Source organism: Neoarius graeffei, chromosome 6 (assembly GCF_027579695.1).
Source record: "Neoarius graeffei isolate fNeoGra1 chromosome 6, fNeoGra1.pri, whole genome shotgun sequence".
Classification (NCBI taxonomy): domain Eukaryota; kingdom Metazoa; phylum Chordata; class Actinopteri; order Siluriformes; family Ariidae; genus Neoarius; species Neoarius graeffei.
Genome location: NC_083574.1, coordinates 29,240,072 through 29,259,088, shown reverse-complemented (window position 1 = coordinate 29,259,088; position 19,017 = coordinate 29,240,072). Strand labels below are relative to the sequence as shown.

At 40.9% G+C, this 19,017-nt stretch overlaps 1 protein-coding gene across 1 annotated transcript in view; it reads left to right on the top strand.

Moving 5' to 3' along the window:
• Window positions 1-19,017, top strand: part of akt2 (v-akt murine thymoma viral oncogene homolog 2) — a 62,090-nt gene that overhangs the window by 32,915 nt on the left and 10,158 nt on the right. Inside the window, exons 7-13 of the mRNA XM_060923544.1 lie at window positions 7,482-7,547; window positions 10,750-10,818; window positions 10,903-11,025; window positions 11,536-11,664; window positions 11,793-12,007; window positions 13,982-14,069; window positions 18,913-19,015. Coding sequence (XP_060779527.1) covers window positions 7,482-7,547; window positions 10,750-10,818; window positions 10,903-11,025; window positions 11,536-11,664; window positions 11,793-12,007; window positions 13,982-14,069; window positions 18,913-19,015 — 793 coding nt within the window. The remainder of the gene's footprint in view (window positions 1-7,481; window positions 7,548-10,749; window positions 10,819-10,902; window positions 11,026-11,535; window positions 11,665-11,792; window positions 12,008-13,981; window positions 14,070-18,912; window positions 19,016-19,017) is intronic.

The following is a 19,017-nucleotide window of genomic DNA, read 5'->3' as shown; positions in this document are numbered from 1 at the left end:
GCCTGATTATATCTTTAGATCAGGACATTGAAGAGCAGTGGGTGGCCTTTAGAGATGCAGTCTCCTCTTTCACCTTTGAACACCTCAAATCAGCAACCTGCAAAAACCAAGTTTGGTTCAATGATGACGAGATACAGACATTACTGTCAGAAAAATATCAGCTGTTCAGAGCTCACCAGAATGATCCCTCTTCACAAGCAAAAAGAGACGCCTTTGCCAGCAGAAGGCAAAAAGTACAGAGGAAGCTCTGTGAGAGGCAGGATGCCTGGCTCAGCTTGAAGACCGACAAAAATCCAGGGCTATGGAGAAGGCCATGATAGCAAGTGATTCTGTGACACCCAGCTACTGACAGAGAAGAAGCAGATCTTGGACTGGTGGGCTGAACATTTCAACCACACCCTCAACCATCCTGCTGACCTCAACAACGAGGCCATTGCGTGCCTACCGCAGGTGGAAATCAACACTGACCTCGACAACCTCTCCACAGAAGATAAAGTCAGAAAGGACATCAAGCAGCTCTCCTGTGGCAAAATGCCAGGTTCAGATGCCATCCCTGCTGAAGTTAACAAAGCAGGAGGTCCAGCTATGATGCAGAAACTGACCCCTTCTAGTCCGTGTGGAAGGCAGGACAGGTCCCACAACAGCTTAAGGATGCAAATATATTCCACGTCGACAAGAGGAAAGGAGACTGCCGGTCATGTGATAACCACCGTGGCATCTCCCTCCTGTCCATAGCGAGAGAGATTCTAGCTCGTGCCATGCTCAGTTGCCTTCTCCAACACCTTGAGCAGGGTCTCCTCCCTGAAAGCCAGTGTGGTTTTCATGCTGAATGGGGAACGGTGGACATATTTGCTGCACTCCAGCTTCAGGAAAAGTGTTAAGAGCATGATGACCTTTTGTTGACTTGACCAAGGCCTTCAATACAGTTAGTAGAGAAGGCATATGGAAGATAATGGAGAAGTTTGGCTGTCCTGGCAAGTTCATCATGATGGTGTGGCAGTTCCACAATGGCATGATGGTCAAAGTACTGGATGATTGAGAGGAGTTGGAGGCAATCCCAGTAACAAATGGTGAGAAGCAAGGCTGTGTTCTTGCTCCTAAACTTGGCATGGTCATCTTCGCCATGCTGACAGATGCCTTCCAAGATCATCAGGATGGGATACGCCTCAGATATAGGACTGATGGCAGTCTGTTCAACCTCAGTTGCCTGCAGGCCATCACCAAGGTGAAGGAGACCATCATCCAAGACTTTCTGTATGCTGATGACTGCGCCCTCAATGCCTGTACAGAGCAGAAGATTCAGCATAAAATGGTCCTGGAAGGCCCTACCAAGAACCATATATTACAGTGAATGGGCAGAACATTAAGGCAGTCAACAAATTCATTTACCTGGGCAGCACCCTTTCCTGACTAGTGAACATGGATGTCAAGGTGATCAACAGGATTGCAAAGGCCAGCGCTGCTTTTGGGAGACTTTGTGAGAATGCCTGGGAACGGCAAGTGCTCAGCCTTACCACTAAGCTGAAGATCTACTGTACTGTGATGCTTGCCACCCTACTTTATGCCTGTGAGACCTGAACTGTCTACAGCAGACACACTCTAAGCAGCTCAATCACTTCCACTGGGGGGGGGCAGAAGAAATGCTTCAAGGACAATCTCGGTGTCCCTCAAAACTCTAGAAATTGATCTCAACTTCTGGGAGTCGCTTGCTCAGGATCGTCCAGTATGGTGAGCAAAGCTTACCAGTCGTGCACATGCAGCAGAGATGAAACACCTCGCTGAGGCCCAGAAGAAACAAGCTGTGCGGAAGGCTCAAACTATGATCACCTCCACTACAGCACCTACCTACATGTGCCCAACATGTGGGCGTACCTTCAGAGCTTGGATTGGCCTCATCAGTCACCTCCAGACCCACAACTGCCACGCACCAAATTGAAGTCATGGTCATCTTTGACCCTGAAGGATGAACATCACGTGGAAAACTGTTGAAATGTTTTGCAGATGCTTGCACTGTTTAACAATCAGCATTAATGATGCTGGTATGCAGACATATTTCATACCTTTTGTAGAAAAGTTGACAATTATCTTTGTCTCAGGATAGTTTATCAGTTCTTGATTATTTTTGTAAAGCAGGCAATTCAGACAGTTCAAAGCTTTATGGAGCAGCATTGCTAATTCTGTATCCAGCTTCATACCTTTCTCTTGTAAAAATGACGATCATGGAAAAGTGCTAGCAATATTTATTTATTTAATTGTTTACTCCCCCCCCCAGGATAATTATGCTTCATTTGACTTGGTGACACCTCCATTTTCCTCTTGTTACCAGCCAGCTAACTGTGATAAATATTCTCTGTAAAACGGTGAACTGTATAGTCAGTGGATCGAATAAGCGAATGTGTACCATATTTTCTGGACTATAGAGCGCACCTGTATATAAGCCGCATCCGCTCTATTTAAAAAAAAAAAAAAAAAGATATACAAGCCGCACCGGGCTATAAGCCGCAGATATCTATGTTGAAAAATTAGATATTTACTGCATGTACAGAACGATTTTGTACTGTAAATGTACATGTATGTACCTGAACAGATTCTTTCCGAACAGTGCCTTTTAACACGGCAGCAACTTTGCTGATTAAAACGGAACAGAACCAAGAGAAAATAACCGGTATTTTATTTACCTTCATTTCTCCTGTGTTTGAAACCACAAGTCACTTTAATCATCTTCGCTGGATTTGAAAATAATTACCAGTTAGTAATTTGTCGTGCGTGTTCTATCTGCTAAAGATCTGCTAATTCTTCTTTGCATTGATTTTTCATCTATCTTATTTTTGATTCTACTTCCGGTTAGAGCGCCCCTAGCGGTGGAAGAAAAATCCACAGAATAGCCGCACCTTTGTATAAGCCGCATGGTTCAAAACCTAGGAAAAAAGTAGCGGCTTATAGTCCAGAAAATACGGTATGTTGATTGTTCTAAAACAAATAATTGTATGCACAGCATAACTGATTTAAAGGTAAGAAATACTACCTTGTCTGCTGTTGATTCTGTGAGCAGCCATGTTGATTTGACATAACTTGCTGAATTTGAGGTTGAGGATATTGTCCTGAATTTACGAGTATGATTTTTGAGTTGAGAGGCTATTTTCTTGTTTGTTTTTTTCTTTTCCCTAGCTGGGAGTTGGAAATGATTAATTTTAGTCAAATATAGCATTATCTGGCTGTGCTGGACACTTGTTGATTTTCAACCATTGTTTAAATAATTATTTTTTAAAATCATCTCTGACATATTTTCCAGGTAATTTGTGCAAGTAAAACTAACTGTTGCATCTTTTAATATGTGCATCGTTTCACCTCTGTTAGCTTATCTGATGATTTCTGTTTATTCTGCAAGATTATATTTACACAGTTATTCAGTTGTGCATTTGATAAGGCAGTCAGCAAGCTCAAACTGGCTGATGGTAGTGAAAGGCAAGTTCTTGGTGACAAGTTTCACTCTTTCACCTGGTGCTGAGTAACTGTGTCAGTCACATTGATATGCACAACAAAGTAGTGTTATTCTCATAATACTTCACATAACACTTCTGCAATCCTGACCAATCATGAGTTATAAATACTTGAGTTGTGTCTCACACTCCATACGACTGTACTATACACTCACCAGTCACTTTATTAGGAACACCTGGACTGCTACTCATTCAAGCAATTGTCTAAGCCAGTGGTTTTCAAAGTGGGGGCCGCGGCCCCCTGGGGGGCCTCAAAGTTGGAGGGATGATAAAAAAAAATTGCGAAAAAATATACTTTTTAAAAATAATTATTATTAAATATATTGTAATTAGTTTTTTAATCATTATTATAAAATATAATTATTAATAATACATCATATCGAAACGTTGTTTGCCATGCTCATCTCTCCGATTGCCTGTGACATTGCAGTTTGCGCCATTTATCAAGCTGCTTTGCTCCTCAAGCTAGCGTATTGCTAGCGCAAAATGGACAGGTTTTTGAAGAAGAGACCGAAGGAACAAACCAACAGCCCTGCGAAAAAAACGAAGAAGTCCTGGCCAACTAAAATCCAAAAATATGAGGCAGCATACATTAAGTATGGCTTTACAGCCATACAGAAAAATGGCCATGATTGCCCGAAATGCGTCCTCTGTCTGGAGACCCTGTCAAACGAATGCTTAAAACCTTCGGAACTTCAGCGTCACTTGGTACAAAAACATCCGACAGATGCCGAAAAACAGTAGATTTCTTCAGACGCAAAGAAGAGCATTTGGTCAGGCAATCTGCTGCATTCACCCAGCAAGCTACTGTCCCCGAGCAGGCCCTGAAGGCATAATTTTTAGCCTCCTACCACATTGCTTGTGCTAAAAAACCTCACTCAATTGGAGGAGATTTGATTTTACCAGCCACCAAAGACATTGTCCGAGAATTGCTTGGTGAGGATGCTGCCAAAAAAATCGATGCTGTCCCACTCTCTGATAACACCGTGAGCCGACGGATTGGTGACATGGCTCAAGACGCATCTGCTCAGCTGTTGAAGCAGGTGAGAGCCAGCGAATACTTCGCACTTCAGCTGGATGAGAGCACAGATTTATCCAATGAGGCCCAACTGCTTGTGTACATCAGATTTATTTCACAGGAAAGATTTGTGGAGGAAATACTATTTTGTAAAGCACTTGAAAGAAGAGCTACTGGGAAAGACATTTTTCAAGTTTGGACGATTACATCGAGTCTAACGGATTGGACTGGACCCGTTGTGTGGGGGTGTGTTCGGACAGAGCTGCGGCAATGACCAGGAAGATCAGTGGAGTGACTGCTCTCAGTAAGCAGAAGGCCCCGCATGTAGTGGCCACACACTGCATGCTCCATCGCGAGGCACTGGTCGCAAAAAGGATGGATAACGAGTTGAATCGGGTACTACAGGAGGTTATACAGTTTATTGTTCAGTGCGAAAATATTTGTGTTGAAAACATGTTAGTTAATATTCTTATGCTAAACAAATGTAACAATTATTGACTATTGAATAAAAGTAAGATAAAACATTCTAAAAGTTGATGTTTCTTTACATATTTTGTAGCATTGTCTGTGGGTTTGCAAAGGGGGTCCCCGGCCAGAAGCTAATGCTGTTTGGGGGGCCTTGGCATGGAAAAGTTTGGGAACCCCTGGTCTAAGCAGCCTAATCCTGTGGCAGCAGTGCAATGCATAAAATCTTGCAGAATGTAGGCTGATGAGTCTTGATGTCTGTTGAGGCACATAGATGATAGGGTCAGAATGTGGCACCAACAGCATGAATCCATGGACCCAGCCTGCCTTGTGTAAACAGTCCAGGATGGTGGAGGTGGTGTAATGGTGTGGGGAATGCTTTCTTGGCACATTTTGGGCCTGTTAATACCGGTCAATCATTGCTTGAATGCAACAACTTATTTGAATATTATTGCTGATTGCGTCCCTTCATAGCCACAATTTACAATCTTCTAATGACTACTTCCAGCATGATAATGCACCATGTCATAAAGCAAACGTAATCTCAGACTGGTTTTATAACATGGTGAGTTCATTGTTCTTCAGTGGCCTTCTGAGTCACTGGATCTGAATTCAGTTGAACGTCTTGGGGATGTGGTAAAATGGGAGATTCGGCGCATGGAAGTGCAGAATTGTGTGACGCAATCATATCCACATGGACTAGAATCTCAAATGAGTATTTCCACCATCTTTTGGAATTCATGCCAAGAAGAATTGAGACTATTTTGAGAGCAAAGGTTGGCCTTACCTGGTATTAGTATAGTGTTTCTAATAAAGTGTCTGGTGAGTGTGAGTCATTACTATTTTATGTGGTTTGTAACATAGCCTTGAGTGCTATCTGAATGTGTGCTCTTGCAGTTGAGAGTAATCCTTGCTGTGGACAGCAGCACACACCATGTTATGGAATTTTCTTCCTCAGGTAGCTCACAATAACATTTTTCTACCAGAGGGTGAAATTAAGTCCTGCATCCTGTCGGTTTAAAGGTATACTGTCTCTTCAGATTTTTCAAATGTAGGTCATAAAAGGAATTTTCCCTAGCAACCAATTAATGTACCCTGCCTCTCGCCCATAGTCAGCTGGGATAGGCTCCAGCTTGCCCGCGACCCTGTAGAACAGGATAAGCGGCTACAGATAATGGATGGACAATTAATGAATTTAGGGCCACATGGCCCTAAATTCTTTTTTTTTTTTCCCTTTCCCCCCCCTTGCTTCACCATGACCCAATTCAAGATACTGTGTCATGCATCACGTGGTGGGCTTTCCCTGTTCATGCAAGGCATTGTGGAATCCAAATTTGAAACCAGAGAGAAAAATGGAGGACGTGAGTGTGCGAATGAAACATGAAAGCCCAACTGCAGTAACGGAAAGCAAGAAGAAAATGTTATGTTGCGAATGAAAGGAAGCGCAGGACCAAACTAATAAATATCGGCGGTCAGCAAGCACCTCTATGAGATCAGCTGTTTGTTTAGCGACAGAATGATGTAACGGTCAAGGTAAACCTGTAGATGGCTGTAATGCAACACTGGATGCCAGCTGCCGTAAAACCCAAAAGAAGAAGGAGCAAGTAAACCTGCACATGCCCACATGGACTTCCTCTGTCTGCTTGACTGCACGAAGCAAGTGATTTTCATGCATGTTATTTGCTATGGAATCCCCTCAAATTAAATAACTTCCCAGCCACAGAATGGCCTAGTGAGGGGCTGTTAAGATATTACACAAATAAACATATTTCAGAGGGAACCAAATTTCACCAATTTTTATGAAATCTGAAAGGCCATCAAGCTTTAAGGATTGCAATAATGGTGTGGAATAATACCATTATATCGGTAAATGATAAATATTTAACACGTGTTCATGGCTAACTAAATTAAAACCTTCATGACCTCAAGTTCAAAGTTTCTTTAATAGATAGGCATTGCTGAAAAATAACAAAGCCACCACCCATGTCAGTAAAGCCAGTTACGTACAGTGGATGTAAATTAGTCTGGCTTTAGTCATAGTGACGTGCGAGTTGAAAATTAGTCACTAAATCTCAGTTGTACTACAAAACGCTTAATACTGAAAGCCTGTGACCAGAATAGTGAGTGCCGTTTGACTGAAATACTTGCCATGGGGGACTACGTTTTCCTGATATTAATATAGAAATCAATGTGGAATAGAAGGTTGTTGGTATTTTTTCCTGCATTTAACATCTGAGGAAAAAATATGTTCCACAAACACTGTGCCAAGTCCATAGACTGTCCATATCAACTCCTATATTGGTTTTCTTGGCTGTAAAATGTGTCCATATAGCAACAGTTCTCTCATATCTTAACAGTAACGTTCTTTCATTGCACAAGATTGTAGTAAACACTTCTGTCATGTCATATTAAGGAGCATGATATAGCAGTTTTATTTTTAGTAGTTGTTGCTGCATGTTTATAGATGACCATTTTGTGTGTGTGTGTGTGTGTTTCAGGATGAGGTGGCGCACACGGTCACAGAGAGTCGAGTGCTGCAGAACACCAGGCACCCCTTCCTTACGGTAGGGCGTTCTGTGTGTGTGTGTGTGTGTGTGTGTGTGTGTGTGTGTATACACTTTTTTTTTTTTTTTTTAATATATATTCCATCTAGCATCCAGTCACTAAAAGAGGTCATTGTTGAAGAATGGAAAAAGATTGATGTTGCAAAATGTCGCCAACTTGTTCATTCCATGCCTAGAAGACTTGGTGCTGTCATTAAAAATCATGGAGGCCATACAAAGTACTAGATGTAGTTTTTGTTGTGGGGTGTACTCATTTTTGCACCACCCTAATTTGAGTTAAACTGAAAAATGTGTAATCTAAGTAAGTTTATATTATTAACCTTACTTTCACATTCTAAGTTAAACAGATGTTGTTATATTAAACTTTGACTTTTCAACATTTTGGAAATTGTTTGTCTTCACTGAAATATTGTTTAAAATGTAACTTTTCAAAGGGTGTGTACTCATTTATGCTGAGGTGTGTGTGATTTAAAAAAAAAAAATATATATATATATATATATATATATATATATATATATATATATATATATATATATATATATATATATAAAACCCCGATTCCAAGAAAGTTGGGACAAAGTACAAATTGTAAATAAAAACGGAATGCAATAATTTACAAATCTCAAAAACTGATATTGTATTCACAATAGAACATAGACAACATATCAAATGTCGAAAGTGAGACATTTTGAAATTTCATGCCAAATATTGGCTCATTTGAAATTTCATGACAGCAACACTTCTCAAAAAAGTTGGGACAGGGGCAATAAGAGGCTGGAAAAGTTAAAGGTACAAAAAAAGGAACAGCTGGAGGACCAAATTGCAACTCGTTAGGTCAACTGGCTTTTGTCATTAACATGACTGGGTATAAAAAGAGCATCTTGGAGTGGCAGCGGCTCTCAGAAGTAAAGATGGGAAGAGGATCACCAATCCCCCTAATTCTGTGCCGACAAATAGTGGAGCAATATCAGAAAGGAGTTCGACAGTGTAAAATTGCAAAGGGTTTGAACATATCATCATCATCATCATCATCTACAGTGCATAATATCATCAAAAGATTCAGTTAATCTGGAAGAATCTCTGTGCGTAAGGGTCAAGGCCGGAAAACCATACTGGATGCCCGTGATCTTCGGGCCCTTAGACGGCACTGCATCACATACAGGCATGCTTCTGTATTGGAAATCACAAAATGGGCTCAGGAATATTTCCAAAGAAGATTATCTGTGAACAGAATTCACCGTGCCATCCGCCATTGCCAGCTAAAACTCTATAGTTCAAAGAAGAAGCCGTATCTAAACATGATGCAGAAGCGCAGACGTCTTCTCTGGGCCAAGACTCATTTAAAATGGACTGTGGCAAAGTGGAAAACTGTTCTGTGGTCAGACGAATCAAAATTTGAAGTTCTTTATGGAAATCAGGGACGCCGTGTCATTCGGACTAAAGAGGAGAAGGACGACCCAAGTTGTTATCAGCGCTCAGTTCAGAAGCCTGCATCTCTGATAGTATGGGGTTGCATTAGTGCGTGTGGCATGGGCAGCTTACACATCTGGAAAGACACCATTAATGCTGAAAGGTATATCCAGGTTCTAGAGCAGCATATGCTCCCATCCAGACGATGTCTCTTTCAGGGAAGACCTTGCATTTTCCAACATGACAATGCCAAACCACATACTGCATCAATTACAGCATCATGGCTGCGTCAAAGAAGGGTCCGGGTACTGAACTGGCCAGCCTGCAGTCCAGCTCTTTCACCCATAGAAAACATTTCGCGCATCATAAAATGGAGGATACGACAAAAAAGACCTAAGACAGTTGAGCAACTAGAATCCTACATTAGACAAGAATGGGTTAACATTCCTATCCCTAAACTTGAGCAACTTGTCTCCTCAGTCCCCAGACGTTTACAGACTGTTGTAAAGAGAAAAGGGGATGTCTCACAGTGGTAAACATGGCCTTGTCCCAACTTTTTTGAGATGTGTTGTTGTCATGAAATTTAAAATCACCTAATTTTTCTCTTTAAATGATACATTTTCTCAGTTTAAACATTTGATATGTCATCTATGTTCTATTCTGAATAAAATATGGAATTTTGAAACTTCCACATCATTGCATTCCGTTTTTATTTACAATTTGTACTTTGTCCCAACTTTTTTGGAATCGGGGTTGTGTGTGTGTGTGTGTGTGTGTGTGTGTGTGTGTGTGTGTGTATATATTTATATATATATATATATATATATATATATATATATATATATATATATATATATAATGTGTGTGTGTGTGTGTATATATATATATATATGTGTGTGTGTATATATATATGTGTGTGTGTGTGTATATATATATATATATATATATATATAAGTGCTGTCAAAAATGTCGCGTTATTAATGCGTTAACTTGACTCAATTTTAACGGCGATAATTTTTTTTATCGCGAGATTAACGCTCTGTGACATGATGCCACGCCCCGCACAGCCAGAGTCCTCTGCCCTCCCCCGAAGAGCCACGGTGCTCGGCTTAAGTTTTTCGTTTTCCCATCGGCGGCTCCAGCCCCACTTTGCAGTGGCTGTGACAAGACGTGTTATGCTCTGCAATTAAAAAAAAACAAAAACATTGGTACAACCAGTGTTCGAACTATGCCGATATTTTCGGGGGGTCCCTTATTTTCCCTTGGGGGGGTGCTTGCGCTTGTCTCAGAGCGCGGCTCTCCATCGCGCGCTCACTTCGGATATGCAAATGCTTCCCGTTACACACGATTGCTATGACAGTAAACATCATTTTGCCAATATTTTAGAGACCCCCCAACATTTCCCAAATCATGTTTTCAAGGGATCTCATGTCTGTTTCAGGGGATCTCGGATCCCCCGCGTACCACCGTAGTTCGAACGGTGAGCAAGCGCATTCACTTTTTTATGCTGATAAGAGAATTACAATGGTTTTTCATGTGACAAAAATGTGCGATTAAATTGCGATTAATCGCGAGTTAACTATGACAGTCGCGACATTAATCGTGATTAAATATTTGAATCGCTTGACAGCACTAATTTTATTTTTTTTATATATATATATATATATATATATATATATATATATATATATATATATATATATATGCATGCACACAGACTCATGGACTATAGTCAGTGTTGTGATTAAACCCACAAGTGTGACTGTAATGATCTGGCGTTTTTGTGCTCAGACACTAAAGTATGCCTTCCAAACACACGACCGACTCTGCTTTGTCATGGAGTATGCTAACGGAGGCGAGGTACTTGACACCTACACATTGAGCATTATGCACACATCTTAATCCCACACATCTGACCCTGTCTTTGCCTCTGTTTGTGTCCAGCTGTTTTTCCATCTGTCCCGTGAACGCGTTTTCACAGAAGATCGAGCACAGTTTTATGGAGCTGAAATTGTTTCTGCACTTGAGTATCTACACTCACGGGATGTTGTCTACCGAGATTTGAAGGTCAAACACATCCTCACTCATGCCCGTTACTGACATAGCTTTGTATTATTTATCTTTATTTTTAAATCTTTTTCCGCATTCACCATTTAAATATTATGAAAACCAGAAAGAGTATCTGTTGCAATTTTAAACTGTACTTTTTATTCACTATATTGCATGGACTGAGATGCATTTTTTTTCTCTCTGACAAGTGCTCTCAAAGAAAAGCGGTATTTGCGTTATTTGTGTTTACTCTATTTGCATCCCAGCTCTGTCTGTTATCGGCATGCCACACCATACTGGTAACATGATTCAGTGGCGAGGTGTAAAGATGTACTTTAAAATTGTAATATTTCACTGACATTACCTGACCCTATTGGACACAGTTTCTATTTCTAGTACCATCTAGTCCTTTTTGGAAAAGGAAAGTGCTTATTACATTAATGTAGAACTCGGTGCAGTTCCTCTCTTGTCCCCGAGAGATGTTAATCAATTGATGTTCGTTAATTTGATTGCTTGTGTGTTTCACAGCTGGAGAATCTAATGCTGGATAAAGATGGACACATTAAAATCACAGACTTTGGTTTGTGTAAGGAGGGAATTACCAATGAAGCCACCATGAAAACCTTCTGTGGAACTCCAGAGTACCTTGCTCCTGAGGTACATGTGTTCACTCACTCACAAGTGTACCTTGCTTCTGATGTTCATGCACTTACCACATAATCTCCCTACACTACAATTTTTCTCTTTTGGTCTGCCTCTTTGTATCTCTCCTTATCAATCTGCAGGTACTGGAGGATAATGATTATGGGCGGGCAGTAGACTGGTGGGGTTTGGGTGTGGTCATGTATGAAATGATGTGCGGTCGACTGCCATTCTATAATCAGGACCACGAGCGGCTGTTTGAGCTTATCCTCATGGAGGAGATCAGGTTCCCCCGCAGCCTGTCACCTGATGCCAAGAGCCTGCTTGCTGGCCTGCTCAAGAAAGACCCTAAACAAAGGTCAGACAGAAATGCTGTACTGTGGTCAGCTTTACATATTTTATCTGTTAAATCTCTAATATCTGAAATCCCTAAATAAACACAACATAGAAGGTGTTTTTCTGAAACGTGTAGCCTAAATGTAAGTGTTGTACAACGCCAGATCTGAAAAAAGTTGGGACAGTATGTTCAAAACAGAAAACAGTAATTTGTAAATAATCTGGATTGTATTCAAAACGAAACAGCAGCACGTTATTTTATGTTTTTACTGCGTTCATTTTTTTTTTTTCAAACAAACTTAAAGAAGAATTGGGACAGTAAAGCATTTACTAACTTCATAATGTTACCATTCCACAACACTTAAAAGATGTTTAGGCACTGAAGACATCAAGTGAGAAAGTATTTCAGTTGTTATTTTGTCCCATCCTTCTTGCAAAAGTATGGGGTAGTTGTCATTTTTCATTTTAAAATTTGCCACACATTCTCTGTTGGGGACAGATGGGACGGGCAGTTTAGCTTAGGCTTGTGCCCTTGCCCTTTACACACTGAAACTTGTGCGGATTCCTAGCCTGGCAAGCCAGACTAAATGTGAATATTTAGTCTGGCCTCGATCCGTAGACATTTCCGAAGCGGGTAGGAGGAACAAACCGCTGTCTTTCAAACTGTCTCTGTGCGTATAGGCCAATGCTCTGACCAATCAGCGCAACAGTGTGACGTAGTCAGAGCGACAGAAAGCAGTAGGGGAGACCTTGAAATAAATAATTTTTTAAAATGCATATTAATTAATAAACAGGTTCTAGATATTAATTAGTTTGGAGATAATGACCACAAGTTTGGAGTCTGTACCACATACACATTTTTTTCCAAGTGTTTTTCAAGGGTTTGCTTAAACTGTTTTTGAGAGTTTTTATTTAGTGGTGTTTGGTGAAATAATGTCCCTTAAATTTAAAATAACGGGAAAATAAGAAACAATCAAAAAGTAATGTTTCAAAGCTGTTTATTAATTCTTCGTACTGCACAAACTAGCCCATCCTTTTGGCTACCAGCGGAGCCAGCTGGTAGATCAGACTTTTGCCATAGCCGGTCGGCAAAACAGCGAAAACGTCCTTCTTGAAAAGGAATGAGCGGAGAGCCTCTTCCTGCTCATGTTTCAACGAAAACTCCAAGTCTAATTCTTCTAAAACTGATTCCAAAGCGGAGTCAAACGCGTGCTGTTCACTAGCGGTAGCCATCTTCCCTGTTGCGCTTTCTCCAGCGTCGCGCAGCTTTGTCGTCACTCCTGCAAAAGCCCGCCCAAAGAATCCAAACAAAAACCTTGCGTTGTGATTGGCGGGCACGATTTGATGCCCGGGGTGTTTTTGTTTATATGGTGCGAGGCTAGACCCATTCGCTAGGCAAAAAATATTTTTGGCCGCTAGGCGGGTGGGTCTAGTTTACTAGGCTAGCGGATTCCTTGAATCATTTAAAAATATTATGCACTGTAGATGGTGAAATATCCAAATCCCTTCCTATCTTTCTCTGAGAAACATTCTTCTTAAACATTTCAATATTTTTCTCATGCATTTGTTGACAAACTGGAGATCTTCAGCCCATCTTTGCTCTCCAAAGACTAGGCCTTTCCTGGATACTGATTTTGCACCCAGTCATGATTACACTCACTTGTTGACATCACCTGCTTCAAATCACATCATTATTAAACAATTAAACCTCTTTACTAGCCCTGAATTTCCCCTGTCCCAACTGTTTTTAGAATGTGTTACAGGCCTGAAACACAGAAATGGATGTATGTTCACAAATGAAATGAAGTTGACCAGGCAAAACATGAAATATTTTGGGTTGATACTGTTTGAAATGAAATACAAGTCAAAGTAGATTTAGAAATCACATCTGTCTGTCTGTCTGTCTGTCTGTCTGTCTATCTATCTATCTATGTCTGTCTATACTGTCTCAACTTTTTTTTTCTGTTTTGGGATTGTCTTTTCTTGCTGAATGAAGGTTGGGAGGAAGTATTGAAGATGCCAAAGAAGTGATGGCTCACAAGTTTTTCTCCTCCATCAACTGGCAGGATGTACTGCAGAAAAAGGTGAGTGGTAAAAGAGGAGAAAAGCAAAGCAGGAAATGATGAGTGGAGTGATGTAGCTATACAGTGGTGCTTGAAAGTTTGTGAATCCTTTAAAATTTTCTGTATTTCTGCATAAATATGACCTGAAAACATCAGATTTTCACACAAGTCCTAAAAGTAGATTAAAGAGAACCCAGTTAAACAAACGAGACAAAAATATTATACTTGGTCATTTATTTATCGAGGAAAATGATCCAATATTACATATGCGAGTGGCAAAAGTATGTGAACCTCGAGGATTAGCAGTTAATTTGAAGGTGAAATTAGTCAGGTGCTGTCAATCAATGGAATGACAATCAGGTGTGAGTGGGCACCCTGTTTTATTTAAAGAACAGGGATCTATCAAAGTCTGATCTTCACAACACGTTTGTGGAAGTGTATCATGGCACAAATAAAGGAGATTTCTCAGGACCTCAGAAAAGGCGTTGTTGATGCTCATCAGGCTGGAAAAGGTTACAAAACCATCTCTAAAGAGTTTGGACTCCACCAATCCACAGTCAGATTGTGTACAAATTGAGGAAATTCAAGATCGTTGTTACCCTCCTCAGGAGTGGTCAACCAACCAAGATCACTCCAAGAGCAAGGCATGTAAGAGTCAGTGAGGTCACAAAGGACCCCAGGGTAACTTCTAAGCAACTGAAGGCCTCTCACACATTGCCTAATGTTCATGAGTCCACCATCAGGAGAACACTGAACAACAACGGTGTGCATGGCAGGGTTGCAAGGAGAAAGCCACTGCTCTCCAAGAAGAACATGTCTGCAGCTTGCTAAAGGTCACATGGACAAGCCAGAAGGCTGTTGGAAAAATGTTTTGTGGATGGATGAGACCAAAATAGAACTTTTTTGGTTTAAATGAGAAGTGTTATGTTTGGAGAAAGGAAAGCGCTGCATTCCAGCATAAGATCCTTATCCCATCTGTGAAACATGGTGGTGGTAATATCATGGTTTGGGCCTGTTTTGCTGCATCTGGGCCAGGACAGCTTGCCGTCATTGATGGAACAATGAATTCTGAATTATACCAGTGAATTCTAAAGGAAAATGTCAGGACATCTGTCCATGAACTGAATCTCAAGAGAAGGTGGGTCATGTAGCAAGACAATGACCCTAAGCACACAAGTCATTCTACCAAAGAATGGTTAAAGAAGAATAATGTTTTGGAATGGCCAAGTCAAAATCCTGACCTTAATCCAATCGAAATGTTGTGGAAGGACCTGAAGCGAGCAGTTCATGTGAGGAAACCCACCAACATCCCAGAGTTGAAGCTGTTCTGCATGGAGGAATGGGCTAAAATTCCTCCAAGCCGGTGTGCAGGACTGATCAACAGTTACCGGAAACGTTTAGTTGCAGTTATTGCTGCACGAGGGGGTCACACCAGATACTGAAAGCAAAGGTTCACATACTTTTGCCACTCACAGATATGTAATACTGGATCATTTTCCTCAATAAATAAATGACCAAGTATAATATTTTTGTCTCATTTGTTTAACTGGGTTCTCTTTATCTACTTTTAGGACTTTGTGTGAAAATCTGATGATGTTTTAGGTCATATTTATGCAGAAATATAGAAAATTCTAAAGGGTTCACAAACTTTCAAGCACCACTATATTTGACAATGCAATGACGCATGGGAATGCTTAATGCTTCCTCAGACCCAAAAGGACTGCACAGGCTTTTAGGTTGTTTTGGGGAGTTCTTTTATGGGTAAGGTACCAGCTGCTTCAGGACACAATGGTGTCAGAATAAATACGTAGCTATTTGTAGAGCTGCAAGGTCAATTTTGGCAGGTTAGGTCACTGGTTACCAGCAAATGGTCATGAACAGGCTTCTATTTTTTTGTTAAAAAAAAAACAGGCCGTTGATTATCTCATATTCAAGTTTAAGCTATAGTTTGTGTGTGCTATTTTGGCTCTGTCGGCTTTGTATCTCTGTCTGGCTAACAGCAACTACTGAAAGAAATAATCATTGAAGTAGGATGCTGTAACACACAGGTGAGAGCAGTTACTTGTTACTTGCTGGTTCAACCTGCCTCCTCCCTCTGCCCATTGCTAACACTCAACCACTACCTCTCTGCCACAGTCGAGTATGGCGAAGGTCACAACAAAGCACTGTTTATAGCTCAGTTAAGACAGCAGTCATACAAGTATTGTGTGTGTGTGTGTGTGTGTGTGTGTTAGATTGGGAAAGTTTGTGGAACATTACTGTGGCTAAATTATGACAAACAGAAAATGAAAGAAACGGAAGGTCAGTTTTTGGCCAAATTAAATATTAATGTATTCTGAAACTACAGCTTTTATAAGCCATTAGTATAATTTACCAATGCCAATTTTTTTTTCTCTTGCCAACGTTAGTTACACGTTTAAAATCATGTTGGCAATAGTGTGATTTGCTAACACAATGTCAGGCTTTGATCAAGATGCTAGATGGCTCCATACCATAGTGAAATGGAAATTAATTAATTCAGTTTGTAATCTGATATGAACTGTCAAAATGCCTGCAAATCTTGTGTACTGCAGTGGAGTAGAAACAGAATTTTAAACCAGCTTTCTCCTTTTTCACTCCTGTGGGGAGCCAGACTTTTAATTTTGCATGCTTCACAACCGCAAGTATTCATACAGGGCTCCTAACTTTTCCCACTTGTAGCACTGGTGCTTCTGACTGAAAATTTTAGGAGTACCAGTACAAAATTTAGGCGCACCACTTAGAAAAACATGTAATGGCTGCGTTCAAAACAGAAGGCCTTGTTGCCTCGCTGCCATAATAAACAGGTGTCTTATACAGCAGGACTTTTGACTGGAGGCATCTTTTCAGGACATTTGTTCTGAACAACCTTTTACGATAGCATTTACGGTAACGTGATGTCAGCACGCTGTGTAACTAAACCAAAGCATTAAAGGGCATATCACGGGTAAATTCAGGAGCAAGGTCAATGTAATTCTCCTATTTTCTATTAAACTTTGGTCAAATATCTAACATTCTTTATTCTCTGCAATTTTTTTTACCTTGCGCAATACCAGAAAAATTCAGTTGAAATCAAGCCATTTGAGGTGAATTGGTCTGCCTTTGAAAAAACTTGCCATTTGGATTTCCCGGCAAACATTGATTTTCATGACGTCATCTGCGGGACACCTCCCTCTGAATCCTACGTCAGCTCTGGTTTGTTTATGAGAATACGACCTGGTGGTTTTCTGCAAATTTCTTCAACGTTATCACGTAATTATTAAAATGGTTAACAGATGTATTGTAGGAGGGTGTAGCAACACCAATCTTGATGGGATTAGTACTCATCGTTTCCCAAAAGACCGGACAATGAGAGAGAAATGGGAGCGCTTCGTCTACACAGGCTGTGCACTAAAACCGTGCAAAGCTCTCGCAGCCTGCTGGTGCTTCCACAAGTAACGTCACGAATCTGGCTCCAGAATCCCTTGGGATTTTTCCAGACGCGTTTTATTTTATTTTTTTCTGCTGTAGACAGATGGCCTTGTGCAAAATTACCCTTCTGGATAAGTGTGTAAAGGGACGTGCTTTCATATTAAAAAAAAAAAAAGAAAGAAATTGGTCCAGAATATGCCCTTTAACTAGTTACCCATCAGGTCCCTCACAATTCATAATATCAATATTTAGGCAGTGATGATGGGGTTTGTGGGAATTAGTTGAAGTCAATGAAATCCGCATGGAACTTTTGTCTTTTTGTGTTATTTAGCGAGCTAATGATTGTTTACGTTTGGTAACTAGTTAAGTAGCTCACTAGCTAACTAGCTTTATGTTAGATGACTCGCATGATGGTGGTCATGAGCTCAAAGTCTCGCTGTTATGGTCACACTGTCTTTACTCCTATTCATAGTCGCTGTCTTAAATCATTCAATATTTGTCTTCTTCACGATAGTAGTCCTGTCAGTCACTTGTCAAACAAATTTCGCCCAACCAGACCAAAATTTTGCTTCCGGAATGGGGTGGCACGGTGGTGTAGTGGTTAGTGCTGTCGCCTCACAGCAAGAAGGTCTGGGTTCGAGCCCCGTGGCCGGCGAGGGCCTTTCTGTGCGGAGTTTGCATGTTCTCCCCGTGTACGCGTGGGTTTCCTCCGGGTGCTCCAGTTTCCCCCACAGTCCAAAGACATGCAGGTTAGGTTAACTGGTGACTCTAAATTGACCGTAGGTGTGAATGTGAGTGTGAATGGTTGTCTGTGTCTATGTGTCAGCCCTGTGATGACCTGGTGACTTGTCCAGGGTGTACCCCGCCTTTCGCCTGTAGTCAGCTGGGATAGGCTCCAGCTTGCCTGCGACCCTGTAGAACAGGATAAAGCGGCTAGAGATGATGAGACGAGACGAGACAACCGGAATGAGAGTGAAGAGAAATTTGCAGCAGTGGAAACATACCATTTAGCTCTCCACCCTCATCACTATCATGTGCGCGCACACCAATTTCTTGCTCCCTTCTGGTGTTTCACGTGATGTACTATTTTTTATTTATTTATTTTTTTTTTAAAGGCATATTTGCAAGTTGCAGTGGGGCACAGAGTTATACAATCACTGTCTCCAAAAATGGTTGCAGTCTGTGTTCCTGATACATGAAGCACAATTATTTAGTTATCTGCTGGAGCTGCTTTGTCCTGGTCAGGGACATATCTAAATTACATAATTGAAGCCATTTTTGGTCATGCTAAGCAGCCTCTATAGTGTATCTTTTTAGACTGTTAATGTCCCCAAATATGGTAGTAAAGAGCCAATGTTCTTAATTTGCATAGTTAGCCACTGTTGATTTTTTGATTTGTTCTCATAGACATTTTCTCTGTCTGTTTTGTTTTTAGCTCATCCCCCCTTTTAAGCCTCAGGTGACGTCAGAGACTGACACTCGCTATTTTGATGAGGAGTTCACTTTGCAGACCATCACTGTCACACCGCCTGACCAGTGT